General features: G+C 38.2%; 1 protein-coding gene across 1 annotated transcript; it reads right to left on the reverse strand.

Annotated features, from left to right (window-relative positions):
* Window positions 1–196: 196 nt before the first annotated feature.
* Window positions 197–15093, reverse strand: C7H4orf47 (chromosome 7 C4orf47 homolog). The gene is made up of 8 exons (XM_030493039.1): window positions 15008–15093; window positions 12688–12875; window positions 11393–11612; window positions 8031–8168; window positions 7867–7942; window positions 6492–6671; window positions 4321–4493; window positions 197–2412 (listed from the first exon to the last, which is right to left on the reverse strand). The coding sequence occupies exons 2-8, from the start codon at window positions 12782–12784 to the stop codon at window positions 2364–2366; spliced, it is 933 nt and encodes a 310-aa protein (XP_030348899.1). The 5' UTR covers window positions 12785–12875; window positions 15008–15093; the 3' UTR covers window positions 197–2363.
* Window positions 15094–15174: the final 81 nt, after the last annotated feature.

Genomic DNA, 15174 nt, shown 5'->3' on the forward strand with positions numbered 1-15174 from the left:
GCCCCTTCAAGTAAAAGTGAACTGTGGTCTGCACTCTGCTGCCAAAGGGATTGAGAAAAATGCACTGGCAATGTCAATTGTGGCATACCACTTGGCTGCCTTTGACTCCAGTTCATATTGAAGTTTTAGCATGTCCGGTACAGCAGCGCTCAATGGCAGTGTAACTTTATTGAGGCCACGATAGCCTACTGTTAGCCTCCACTCTCCATCAGACTTTCGCACTGGCGATATGGGGCTAATTAATGGATGAGCGGGTCCTGCTGATCACTCCTTGGCTCTCCAGCCTATGGATCACCTTATGGATGGGAATCAGGCAGTCTCGGGTGGTGCAATATTGCCGCCGGTGCACTGTTGTGGTCACAACTGGCACTTGTTCAACCTTCAGCAACCCCACAACAGAAGGATCCTCTGAGAGACCAGGCAAGGTGGACAGCTGCTTAATTTCCTCCATCTCCAAGGCAGCAATACCAAAAGCCTGTCGGTACCCTTTTGGGTCTTTGAAGTACCCTCTCCTGAGATAGTCAGAATCAGTTATAAAGGTGACTGGCTATATCTATACTGTAAGGATGTAGGGAAGCTGTTATTATGAAAACCATGTAACTAATGTCTAATGTCCTCCTTACTTCAGACAACTGGGTAATGAAATTTAAGAAAGTTCTAAATTTCATCATCACGCTCAAAGGTACTGCCAAGAAGCCAAAGGACACAATTATTACTTGTGTTAAAACAACATACTGAGGTCCTAGCTAGGATCGGGGGACAGCTCCCTGGGATCACCCATTTTCTGGTGGGGACGTATCAGGTGAAGTTACTGGCTCCCATGATGAGCGCACGAGGCCAGTCCACATACGCTATCGCCTTCTCAAACAAGCTGGACTGATTTTATTAATTAAGTGTCACACATTTTAATCAGCTTTCAGTATTTCAGTCTTGTAAGTGAATTAAAAGATTATTGAAATACAGAAGAAAACAGAAGAGGAACAATTGCAAAAAGAGAAGAGACAGAAAGAACTTCAGAATGGTCTTCATCAGCCATACTACATCAGAAGAGCAGTTAGGAAGTACAGTATGGTTCAGTCTGCCTAGGAATGCTGTGTCTGCAGACTTCACAAGTGAACAACATGGCAAATGCTCCTGAAAGAGGACACTAAGGTACCCAAGGTCAGCACCAGTACTGTTGTCTAATACAAGGTATAAACAAGGAAAGAAGAAATTCTGTTATAGGTCTTTGGATGGATAGAGAAAACATCAAAATTCTTGAGTAACTGATATTTTTAAATATTGTTGGATCCTGTTGATTTCAAGGTGAGGGGTTTTATGCTTCAACACATGCTTGAAGACATGACCAACAGTTCTTGGCCTTGTTTTTATTTTCATTGATGCCAGGAAATGTGAGATCCAGTCTGGAATTTCTCTAAAAAACTATTACCCTGTGAACAGCAGTCAGGATACCATTTCATGAATATTCTACAGTGGTATGATAAATCTCTTATAAAAATGAATAAAGAAATTTTGTCTTCATGTAATAATTGGGATAAATAAATGCTGAGCGGTTTTTTTAATTTTGTAATAAATTAGCTTTGATTTACATGAATAAATTTCTTGGACCACATATAAAAACCCAATTAAAATTAAGATGGAGGTAAGGTGTACATTTAGAATGACAATGCCATCTAAGAAGAAGCTACTTTGAAAGACAGATGAGGTTTGTTAGGAACCTTCCATGTATGCAAAGTGAAATTAAGCTGCTCTTGGAAAATGTGGCAGCACTTATGGTTGTCAGGAAATAGATGCTGGTAAATAGAGATGATCCCTCCCTTCATAAACAGCCTGCTTGTGGCCTGGTTCTGAACATTCTCAATACTGGTCATTTTGAGAAGGTCATCAAAAATAAAAATTACACATTTTTAAGACAGTTCTTACTCAAAATTATAGTGTAAATAAAGTACAAGTTGCAACTCTATCAAAGAGAATTAATAACCTTAGTTTCACTGTGGGCCACATGTGACTAACTTGGTTAAGACATACACTGATACTCACTTTAAAATGTACGCACCTTCTCCTACTACAATATGTAGTCAATTTGCAACCCAAATTACTAACCAGAAAGTATGTTTTCTGAAAGTACCTTTCAAAAGTACAGTTAAGCAATAAGATGAAAATGTATATAAAAATACAGCCTTGAACTTAATAAATTATCTTAAATAATTATAGCTTTATATTTAGAAACAAAAGATCACATTGCCAATAATTAAACAGACTGGATTGCCCAGTATACCTGAATCCTGCTTTCCACATTTTTATTATAGCTTTGATAACAGTTCAGAGTCTAAAACGTGGACCCTGCATTTCACCTCTCCTACCTAAAAAAATGTCAGCTGTGCAGTCTTGTAGTTCTTTGCATTTAATGATCTGAAACATAAATGAAGAGAATTATTAGATTTTAGTAGAATATCACTGTACAAATTACAGGAGTTTTTGTAAAAATTAAAACCTGTGGTACAGCCAGTCCTGTGATTAGATTTAATGACTTGAATCCTTGTGAAGTCAAATTTATTTCAATAGAGCACTGCGTGACAGCAGGAATCTACACTAGCAAATCCAATTATAGGATTATGATCCAAATATCAGCAGATAAGCTTTCCATTGGGAAGTACATAGAGAACTGTAATTTGGGGAAGCAGATGATTTCAAAGATGGCTTACCACATTTCTTAAAATCTATGAGCTTCACACTTATACTAAATTCAGTTCATAATTCTCATTCTATTCAACATAGGAATAATGAACCAAACAAATACATTCTTAACATTTTTTAGGAGGGAAATAACAGTGGAAAATTTGAAATACTACTTTTAATTTCTCTCTGTGGAATTGCTGATGGATTTGTGACATTTTTCTCTTTACAAGTATTCTTAACAAGTCCGTCATAACTGTATCTGTGAGCACATAATGACACTTCACAATCAGTTCCCCTCTTTCCATTCTGAAACCTACTTCACATACAGTTAGGGTCTTTTTCCAAATAAAAACGTTTAATTTGGCAACATGAATTTTTATTCTGTTCATAAAACAGTAACACAATTACACTGATAAGAGGGCTACTCAGAGCAATATACCATTCTTTTTCCTTTGTACTAGTTTAAAAACACCAGTGCCTACCTGGAAGGTTATACTTTCTTACATCAGTGTTGGCAGTTACTACACTTTTTGGTGTACTAAGAATTTACTTTCAGTTCTTTTTTACTTTCCATTAGTAATGAAAAGCATCATGGAGTAATACGTAGTTCTGGTTCTGTTTGTCAGTGTAAATAAAAGCTTCAAAACTATCTCTACAGCTTAAAAAGTGATTATACAAATGCCAAGATGTGGTGAAATAAAGTAAATGGAACAGCAATAGGTGAAAAAAGGAGGTGTATTTCTTAGACTTCACATATATGTAAAAGAGAAATCACAAATGTGAAGCAGATTCCTCTAAGATAGTTTTTCAAATTTTAATAGTTTCTAAATTATTTCATGTTACTCATGGAGTATGCAAAATAATATGCTTAACTGGTCTATGTGCAACCTTAGAAGTCTTCATTTGAAAGTGATTTCTCTAACTAGAGAAGAGTCTCCATTTTCTGCTTGAATTACAACAGAGCCAAAACTAGAAAAAAATCTATTTAATATACGGCTTATAGCTTAGTAATATAAAAAATAAAGAATTATGTGCCTCTCTACCTATATACATACACTGTGTTCTGTAAATCTCTTCTAACATTGCGCAGTGACATGTTTGTAGTTAGGAATCCAATTTGAGTGCCACCGTTTCAAAAGCTTCACGGGCTTAGATTACCTAATATTGTATTTGCTAGCAGAGGGAGCTAATTTTGCTCCAGAAACAGAAACACAGAATCACAAAATGGTTTAGGTTGGAAAAGACCTTAAGATCATCTAGTTCCAACCCCCCTGCCATGGGCAGGGACACCTTCCACTAGACCAGGTTGCTCAAAGGGAAAACAAAACCAGGTTTTGTTTTTGAGAGGAACATTCCCGGTCTTTTTACATTTATCCAGTCAGAAAAGAATAAAACAATTCAGTGACATCTATGTAGCATGATTCTGAAGGTCTCTATGATAGGTATAGCCTTATAAAGTAACCTGAATTTCTAGAAGAGAGTAGGAATAAATTTGGAAAGTCAAGCTCCTTATGCATTTCTTATCCTTCTGTTAATAATTTGTTCATTTATTCAGTTATTTTAGACAGTAATAAACAGCTGTGCTAATGACTTACGGTAGGCAGCACACATGAAACATGAACTCAAATTAAAGGTGCTTACCTTTTCACATTTAAAGTCATTACGCTTGTAACGGGTCTGCTTTTTGGTCCAGGAGGAGGATGAAAAATCTGTCGTTCTTTACTAGATGTGACACCCTTAGCGTCTTTAACTACATAAGGTTCAGCAGAATGGCTTGGGTAAGGGTCAAATGTGCCTCCTTTCATGCCCCCTGCCTGAAAAAAAACCCCAACCAACCAAACTGTCAACTTTTTGAAGTGCCAATCTACAATATAATTGAGTTAATGAAAATATTTTTCATGCAAAAGCAGGTAAGAATACTGAATAGCAGACTGCATCATATTATATCTAAAACAAAACCAAATAGTCCTTTAATTTTCAATGGAAACTTTAAGGAAAACTTAAGTCATTATTTTAATGAATTCTTAGTTTTAAATGTTCTTTCTTAAGCCTGGATTTTGAGGACAGGATCGTAACTATGTCACAGAAAAAGTAAAAACATAACTCACTAAAATGAGCTATGTTGTGGCAAAATAAAGGCAATTCCTATGTCACTATCAGTTTACTAGTACACCTCCCCATCCAGTACTAATGTAGGGATTGTTACATATAGCAGGGCTTGGATATTATTATCAACATGCTTTCTGACATAAAGGATTGAATACAGCATTGGCAGTCCACTAGTACTGCAAGAGTGGCAATTTCTAGTTAAAAAATATGTGCAGAGACCTGATTAATTCTTTGCAATCCCCTAGTCTCCTAGTGCAGCTAAACCCCCCAGTCTGCTGAGGCTGCACTCCTGACAAGTGCAGCAGTAAGCAATTCAATCAACAATAAAGCTATTTTTCCTGTAAGAATTTATATAGCAGAGAGGGAAGGTATGTAGTAGCTTGGAAAGTACACATAATTTAAATATATGGGGAAAGCATATATGGTATGAAGGATGGGGAGCCTGGAGCAGGATGACCAGCACTGTCAGCTAGATGAGAGGCTGCCTTTCTAGCAGCTAACTTTTCTGAACAGATTTCCATTCTGAAAGATCTCAGCCGCCTTATCTATATGCCAGTCATGCAACACAATTACTTGTGTGTAAGCATTTTTGCTTTTTCTGAATAATTGTATTTTCCTTGCTATCATTGTCTTCCTCAGATGAACTGATGTCAGTCAAATAAGTCAGGGGTGAAGGACATAATAGGAAATGGGTGCTTAGCAGAGCACAGCATTAAATGACTGACAGTGGAACTCCAAAATGAAGAGCTGAAAAGTGACAGATTAAGGGGTGTTACTGTAGCAGGTATTTGGAGTCACTTAAGAGAGAGATAGATTTATGCATCTTAAACCCATTTCAAAGTGAAATTAAGGTTTAGCCTAAGATGAATGGCACAAATTTAGTATCTCATCTCAAAAAAATGTATCAAGATGGAATGCTTTATGGAATGGAAAAATATCGATTTAGATTTTAAGAAATAATGACACTAAGCAACTGGAACTAATGAACTATATTCCTGTATATCCTTCATACTAACTCCAGGCTTTATCTCTTATGCTCTCTAAGCCCTTCCATGTATATTTATTCTCACCCTTTTCCTCCTTTTCTCCTAGCTACTGAAGAGTTGGCAAATTCTCAAGCAGATTCCAGTTTTGTCTGCTGATGGACAAGCTAACAGATAACTCCTGAGTTTATTCTGCAGCCTTTCCCTGAGCAAAGGCATTATTGTGAGTTTTTCTGCTCCTTCCAGCTATGCATTCCAATGACTAGGAATTATCTATTAGATGTTTGTCTGTACAGGCTGAGACCAATTAGCAGGTTCAAAAATGGTATGTGACTGGACCTGACAAGGTCCAAAATAGGAGAACATTTAATTTTGCTATAGTTACCTGATCTTACTGTCATTTACTGCATAACCTGCTGCTTGTATCTTTCTGTGGTGTACACAGTCAATTAACTGTGTGTTAACAGCACTATGCAGATCTTGGAGAGAAACACTTTTTAGGTTACTTAAAACTGGTTAGCAGTTGCTGGGTCAAACAGGATTTCATGGGTTTGTAAATTGAAAACAATGTAAATGGAATAATACATTTTGTAAGAAAAAATAAGAAATGAATAGCAAAACCAAACATTTATTTCTACCTTACATACTGTAAGAAAAACTTTTAATAGGAAATATCTGAATATTTATCCTTTGTCTCCAGTAGCTGTAAGACAAACTAACCTTTTTAGCAGGAGAACTTGGTATGAAAGGTAGTGCAACTCGCTTCTCTGAAGGTGGTTTCTTCTCAGGTGGCAAAGGTTTGTCAGTAAAATAGGGATTCATGTCAAAATACTCCTGGGGATATAGATTTAACCTGAAAGGCCCTCCTTTAAACAACCGTTTATGTTGCTCTTGCGCTTTCTGAAAAACAAATACTTTGAAAGAAACAAGCCTCATGATTTTTACTGTATGCTATTCTAAGAGAAAAAAGGGAAAGTATTTAAACTTAGTCTTGGAGAATGTTCACTTTAACTTTCTTTGCTCTTGTTCGATGCTCAACATATTTTATATACCCACCATGTATAATGGAACACAGATTCACTAACCAGGAAGCATAACAGTCAGTATGAAAGTATGGTAGAAAAATGTCAGGAAAAGCACTGTGCATTTAAGATGTGTCTAACAGAACTGTATACATGCCTGAAAATTCCGCCTGCTCGCATCCCAGCTGCTCACACCTGTGAACCCTGGCCACTACGTTTCCCAGATTCTGAGCATCTTACTGAGCTCAGCTTCTCTAGGAATTGGTTCTTCGTACCAAAGGAGACGTTGACTATTCTTCTCAGATTTCATTTTAAAATAAAATAAGTTAAAACATTAAGAACAATTAAAGGACATGAATAAAGCATACCATCAGTGAGAGAGTATCGTGGTAATGCATACTAATGTCTCAGAGCAAATTCCGCTTTTCCTGTCCAGCGGAAACAATCCCACCTCCCTCTTATATTTTTTCTTCTCATTTTCTGCACTGGATACTTAGTTTTGACTCTGAATTTGTCTCAAATTCAGGTAGCTGAATTGTTTCTTCTAACCTTGTTCTTACCCTAGACCAAAAAATATCCTCTTGCTACCATTTTTCACTACATATGCATAACTAAAATGTACAGGATAAATAAAATCAGTGCAAGCAAATTTATGAGTTTTCTTAGATTTATGAACTTACAAGGAAAAAGCAACAGTTATTTTTGCTGTAGCATCTAGCGTAATGAGATCCCATTCTTCTGACAACAACGCAGACATTTATTGTTCCTACTATTGGCATGATCTGGTCATTATCGCACTGTAGTTTAAGGTCTCCATATAAAAACTTGAGGTCAAATCCTGAATGGCAGAACTTGTGTGGGATACTGCCAGATGTCTCAAAGAAAACATCATAAATGAACAATACCTAAACCTTTTTCGTACAGGATAGCCATTAATTTGTTTTCCTTCCTGCACTTTGTAAATAAACATCAGTAATTTCAAGCTAAAGGAAACACCACAAGGAACAAAAAGTTCATGTAAATTGTAAGAAATAATCATAACACTAATACATAGTAAAGAGAAACATTTTTACCTTTGCGATGATTCTTGCTAAATCATACTCATCAGGTAAATGCTCATATTGTTCACCTATGGTCAGGTTTGCATAACTGTAAAAACAAAATTAATTACTTAGGTGTTCAAAACTCAAGAAATATTTAATAAAGTAGTCCGCAGGAAGCAATATTGTGAAGTTACCCGTATCCAGTTCCTTTCTTTCCTGGATTAGTATAAAAATTCTTTCCAGGAGGAACGTATCTTGCTTTGTCTCTTACTTGTGGACTGAAGTACGGATATGAACCTCCTATGGTTCCATAAAAGCTGCCAAGCCCACATCTAAAAATAGCAAATGAACACATTAATTACTGGTTTGCAAATAATTCAGGCTTTGTATATCTAGTGTGCTAAAACAACGGTAGGTAGAAAACCCAAACAGTATATGCATGTCAACAGTTAAATATAAAACCAGATCAGAGCCACTGTCTGTTGATCTACTACTACAGCAATTCCATGCACAATGTTATGGACAAAAAAAGAAACAAGATGGCAGCAGAGATGAAGTGTTAAGGTATCTTAATAATATAAATATGCTTAATAGAAGCATAGTTAATTTTGCACCAACAAGGTCAAGTAACATTGGTAGGGACAGATTCACTGAGACCCAGAGGAATAGTTTAAACAGACGTGATGCTTGATGATAAGAGAACTGCCTTCACCACGAGTTTACAGAGAGCAGTAAGTTAGTGTTGGTATGATAATGGAGTGGCAGGTAACATGGGGTACCTGTCCAAAAAGTTTTTCTTCTGGGAAGTCTTAGGACTAGTTAACTTTCCGTCTTGTCACAGAAGGAAAGTAAAAGGAGGCACAGCTCATTTAGGAGAACTACCTCTGCCTATGAAGTCACAGGAATTCACAAAGACTTTTAAAGACCAACTTGAAAATCTGTATTTGCTGGTAAGTGTATAAAATGCTCTCAAATTACATGATCATACAGATGCTAAAGGAGAAAAGGACAGAGACAAAGTAATGAGATAGCTGAATGGCAATTTGGTCCACTAAGCTAAAAACCCCAACCAACCCTCTGTTCCCAAGCCCCCAAAATCCAAAACAGTAAAAAAATAAACAGAGGCTACTGTGTGAGATCTGTCAACTACTCCAGGCAGCCAAGGAAATCTGCTTTGTCTGTAATTATTGTGGGAAGAGAGTGTCTCAATGAGTTCCTTCTTAAAAGCGCCATTAATGAATACTGACACGATTAGGATGCCAAGATGACATTTGTCATCTCTGCACAAAACACAAACCTGCCTGTTCATCACCCTCCTTTCTTGAGAGACTTCATAAACCCATATATAGAAAAAGAAGGGCAAACTGACAATGCACAGACAACCTTCATCTTGGTGTTTCCTAGCTCTTAAGTGCTTTATTTGATATTCTTTAAATGTCACTTCTGTGTGTAGGCTTTTTATATGCCAGTAACAAAATAAGACAGAACAGACATACAAAAAAAGAAAGGCCCAGGTTTCAGTCACATCTTCAGAATATGACATCTTTGCAACCTTTCCCTTTTTAGCGCCAATAAATGTGGCTCCAAGCTAAAAGAAAGATCCCTAGGAGCTGCTTATCATTCAGGCAGCCAAGAATTACAACTCCATGAACAGCAACAGAGCTCTGCACTAGTTCCTTACTTAAGATGGGAGTCAGTTTTGGATGCAAGAAACACATAATCACCCTCCATAACTGCTTCAGGATTAAATTAAAAGGCAATCTAACCACTTTCCCTGCTTTGAACTACTCTGCCAGTACAGATTTAGGAGCGGATAAAGACGATAAAGAACCTGTGCTAAAGTTCATGTTTAGAAGTCGTCAAACGTCTTACAAGAATAAGAGCATGAGCTGCTACACCCGCAGCTAACAAATGCATTTGTGGAGGCAGTACATAGAAGAGAGCACATTAAGCAGGTCATCTTTGTAAGCTAGACTCCCACTGGTGGACTCAGAACCCAGGAACTAAGTGAACAGGAGGACTCTCATTGACTGACATAGTTTTGAAATCGGTGCCTAGGTGTTTCTAACAGTTAAATCCTTATAAATAATTTGGTTGCTATAAAATCAAGTTGTAGTCAAAAGAAAGTTTTGAACATGGGGCTCACGCATTGTCTGTCCCATCAGAAATAGCACATGAATATCCAATAGAAAGCCTACACACCATGTCTTACATTCCTATTAAAAGCTAAGATGTTCCTGTAATATAAAATGGAACATACCTAACCCTTGCATCCTAATATATATATATACAAAATAAACAAGACATTACCCTCAAAACTTTCAAAAAGCAAAGCTGCAGAAACATATGGCTAAATATAACCATAGGACAGGCTGAGAAAGTTGGGGCTGTTCAGCCTAGAGAAGAGAAGGCTGCATGGAGACCTCATAGCTGCCTTCCAGTATCTGAAGGAGGCCTATAAGGATGCTGAGGAGGGACTCTTCCTTAGCGATTGTAGTGGTAGGACAAGGGGTAACAGCTTCAAACTTAAACAGGGGAAGTTTAGATTAGATATAAGGAAGAAGTTCTTACAGTGAGGGTGGCAAAGCACTGGAATGGGTTGCCCAAGGAAGTTGTGAATGCTCCATCCCTGGCAGTGTTCAAGACCAGGTTGGACAGAGCCTTGGGCGACATGGTTCAGTGCGAGGTGTCCCTCACTGTGGCAGGGGGTTGGAACTAGATGATCTGAAGGTCCTTTCCAACCCTAATGATTCTGTGATTCTGTGATTCTGTGACTGTAAGAACAAGGCCCTGTATGCAGACTGAATCCTCCTGTCCCTTCTTGCAGCAACAAGAACAAGATTGTACAGTTATAGATGAGTAACCAGGCTCTATCCAGTTTTTACATGTGAATAATAATAGTTATATGACACCAATTGTGTTGTTGTGGAAATAGCAAAGATGCATTTATTTTAATATTCTGCCTATATTCCTTAGCTCTGTAACATCTTCTGATCATCCTGTAGGATTATTTTTTCCAGCAAAAAGATAATGGATGTGGGTTTGCTGAGAGGAAAATGTTGCACCTGGATAATGGCTCCTTTTCCTACTGTTTATGTAATATTATAAAATAATATACAATTTTTATATACATAATTTTTATATATATAATGATAATGTAATAATATATATTATAATATTTTGGGAGGCTCAGAAATGGGAGGAAGAAGATATTGTATCTGGCAAGTTCCAACAGACTTCCTCCTAAATTAAAATGACATATTTATTTGTTAGTTATCCCACCCTTTTCCAACCTTCAGTTTCATTGAAATGCTAAAGGGTAAAAAAACTGTTTACAGCAAAAACCAGTAGTTAAGAGCAAGCATCAGGACCTGATTTCTACTGGTGTTCAGCCTTCCCTATGGTGCTGCTCAAAATTATTTCCTCACTACTAACACTACATTGTAAAAAAACAACACTATTGTACTCCCGTTACAGGTTTTATAAGAAATCTGTGAAAACCATCTTTAGTGTACAGAAAAGAAAAATAGTTGATTTAAAACATTTTCACACTTACGGCCATTTGTCTCCATTACTGGGAAGAAAAGCTTTGCCCAAATTTTTCTTTGATTCTGCCAATCTATAGCGTCTTCTTAGCTGGACAGGGTCTGCGTAGGCTTCACCATTGAAAACTCTCACAAACTCAGGATCAAAATAACCTGCCTGCAGAGCTGACATTGTTTTGGACCCCCCAGGTAACATCTGTTTGTTCTTGCTTGCAGCTTCATTAAAAGGGCCTTTAAAAAAGCAAGCACTGTAAATAACTGTTTGATGTTAGTGCTTCTCTTAGCCTACTTTAAAAAACTAAGGTCTGCATCCGGGTGGCTCCAAGAATGTACTACAGCGCATTTAGCTTGTAAACCATGCACGTAAATGGTTGTGTCTGAAACACAATGCTATGAGAAGGTGTTCACAGCACCCGATTCTAGTTTTCTAACCCCTGCACTTGCTTTACAGGCAACGGAGAAAGATTGGTTACTGCAGACTACAGTTCAGAGCTAGAGCTGATGCCTATTTATGTACTACTAGTAATACTTAAGAGGAGCATCTGTCTCTCCCATGGGTTACAGCCAGGTAGAACAGCTTAAGTGCCTCTAGCTGGGTTTTGGATAGCCAGCAGCTCAGTGTGGTAGAAGCGTATCAGCCAGCGTTCTGGTGGACGTGTTCATTACTGACACACCACCACAGCAGAAATGTCTGTATTGAGAAGCCAGCATTATCTTGCATTATCACTCCCAAGCAGCTACTGAGGGTTAACCTCTGTAACCTTACTAATTACAAAAATTACCTTTCTCAATGAGTATTCCCATTAAACAGCAAAAAGAGGAGACTATTAATTAAAAAAAGACAGGATGGGGAATCTCACACACGAGTCAGATCAGAACATAACAGAACTGCAGCACTAATTTAAAAATAATGACAACATAATTGTCATTATTTTTGTCATAACAGAAAACCTGCTGAAAAAGCAGACAGAAAACCACTATTGTTTTTCACAAAAGCAGGAAAACACTGGTAACTTGCAGGTAATTAATATTAAAAAGAAATGTACACACTAAAATATTTCACCAGTCTATTATGCATACAGAGTTTTCAGTTTTACTGTATTTTTCCTTTCTATGATAAATTCATTTGAAGATGTCAAGCCTTTCCCTTAATAATACAGACCTGAGCAAAGAATATGCATGAAAAAGCAGTTCCCTCTAACAAAAAAACCCACAACAAAACATTAGAAAATAGTGATTCTGAAAGTAGGTGGGTACTAGAGATGGTCCCTATCACTAAATAGGGATTAAAACTAAATGTACTTACGCATGTAATGTGATACGTATTTATCTCCAATGGTAATATAACTCATTTCACTGAAGAGGCCAATCCTCTCCAGGTCACTTTTCCCTTCCACAGGCATGGCTGGATCTGTGCGACAATGCACTACACTAAAAAGCTTGAAGTAGCCTTGTTTATCTCTTCTACATCAAAAGTTTATAAGCAGTCCACGCCTGTAACGAAAAGTTTATTTAAGTAAAATGCAAGAAGTTTTGGTTAAAAATATTAGCAATAAATGTAATTTGAAGAAAATAATCTACAATATGATTGACAGCTTTGGTACTTACAGGTCAAATGGACTATATGGGATTGAGACACCATTATATCTCCTCTGTTAACAAATTCAAAACATGAGCAGAGAGATAAAATCAAATGCATTTCTAATACAACTGGTGTTTCTCTTAATGAGAGACAAAACTTATAACAGGCATCTTCAGAGTACTAAGATGAGAGGTTTTGGTAGCATTAAGACCTAGTAATGGAACATGCTGAGCAGCCTCCTTCTTCATCTTGTGGGTTATCTCTAGCAATGGTTTTCAGTCACTTTCTAGTAATGGTATAGAAGGTCAGAGTATGGACAATCTGGGGTTAAACGTAAAAGTGGAATTTTGGAATCCCTCTAACTAATCCAAGACCTGAGCATGGTTTCAGTTTCTTCTTGGTTTTAGTGTAAATGATTTACAGTAGATGACAGTTTTTCCATCATCACCCTCATTGGATCCTGACACAACTAAGGAAAATGCCTAGTCCGCACTTATAAGGAGCCCAAGGGCTTGAAGAGAGAGCAGGCTTAGCAACAGGATTACCAGGGATCTGATTCCCAGAGTGAAGACTAGTAGAGATACAGAAATCAGAATCAGCTAGAGGAAGAACTGCCTTGAGGAGGAAGGTAACAACATATAGTAGGTTCACCAGGAATGGAAATTAAGGTAGAAGAAATTGGTTAATATGTGAGGAAAGCTATTTCTTGAAATTCATGAGATATAAGATTTAAAAAAAAAAAACAACAAAAAAAGCTCCCAAGGATATACAATCAAATAGCTGAAGCACCCATGTCCATACAGCTCGAAAGACATCAAGAAAATTAAGATATTAGGGTGGAATACAGGTTAAAGACAACATAGATCAAGTCCCATGTTGGTATTAACTAGAAGCAAAGGCAAGATGTAAGACAGGAATGAAAATAAGTTGGGCAGCAGAAAACTCTGAGAGACTAATATCACACATTAGCTGTATCCAGTGTGTAGGTGCAGAGTAGAAAAGCAGCAACAGCACAGCCGTGGAAATACATATAATAATTGTATATATTTTATTACAAAAAAGAGTATGCTGGGACACTGTGTGTGCTGGAAGGGCTAGTCACATTTTGGTTATGCTCAGCACACAGGATGGACAGCATGTAGAAGTTTTAAAAAGTTTGAAGCAGGTTTCGGGGGTTTTTTGAACATGTGGAGGTTCACACAGTGTAAAATGCACCATCACTTCAGCAGGTAAACTCCGTACTGTTCTTTGATTATTGGTAGATCTAGATGCTGGGTAAGGAGCCAAAGGGCAGGCGACAACACATAGCACTGAAAGAAGAGATGACAGAAAACTGACCCTTGGAAACAAACTTTTCACTGGTATGGAGCTAGTTGGCAGTAAGAGTTTGTAATAGAACACGCTGAGCAGCCACTTCTTTCATCTTGTGAGTTATCTCTAGCAATGGTTATCAGTGTCTAATAATGGCATAGGAAGTCAGAGTATGGACAAATCTGGGGTGAAACATAAAAGTGGAATTTTGGAAGCCCTCTAACTAATCCAAGACCTCAGCATGGTAAGTATCTCCAATTTCATTTTGGTTTTAGTGCAAATTATTTATAGCATGCATTAGTTTTTCCTCATCACCACCTTCACTGGAGCCTGACAAATGAGGATAGGAATAATTTATCGAAAATAAATAGACTTGCAATTAAATTCCACAGTATAAAGAAAAGATCGTTGATCGAGGGATTAATGGGAAGGATTTTTGGACCTCAGCAGCTCAGCAAGCACGATTCTGGAGCGTCTCCCACGGAATTTGTATGAAAGGTGAGGAAACACCCATTTTTTTAACACAGAGCAATCGCGTACTTAATCCGAATTACACCGCCTAAACCGGATTAAGTACCGCTGTGCCTGCCCAAACTGAAAATAAAGCTCAGCTCTCGGCGCTCCCCCGCAGCGCGCCGCGAGGGCTGGCTGCGGAAGGCCGCTGAACCGAGCGGGAACCGAGCGGGAACCGAGCGGGAACCGAGCGGGAACCGAGAGGCACCGCGGCACCTACTTGCCGGAGCCGGCACCTCAGCCGCGCGCCGCCACCGCCGGGCGGGGCCGCCCTGTGTTAGTGCCGGTTGCCCCGGCGGCGGGAAAGCCCAACCGGCGGGGCCGGCCTGTGCCACTCCCCCTTCCTCTCCCCCCCCCCCCCCCACCCCACCGTGTCCTTGCGATGGT

This window comes from Strigops habroptila, chromosome 7 (assembly GCF_004027225.2).
Source record: "Strigops habroptila isolate Jane chromosome 7, bStrHab1.2.pri, whole genome shotgun sequence".
Taxonomy (NCBI): Eukaryota; Metazoa; Chordata; class Aves; order Psittaciformes; family Psittacidae; genus Strigops; species Strigops habroptila.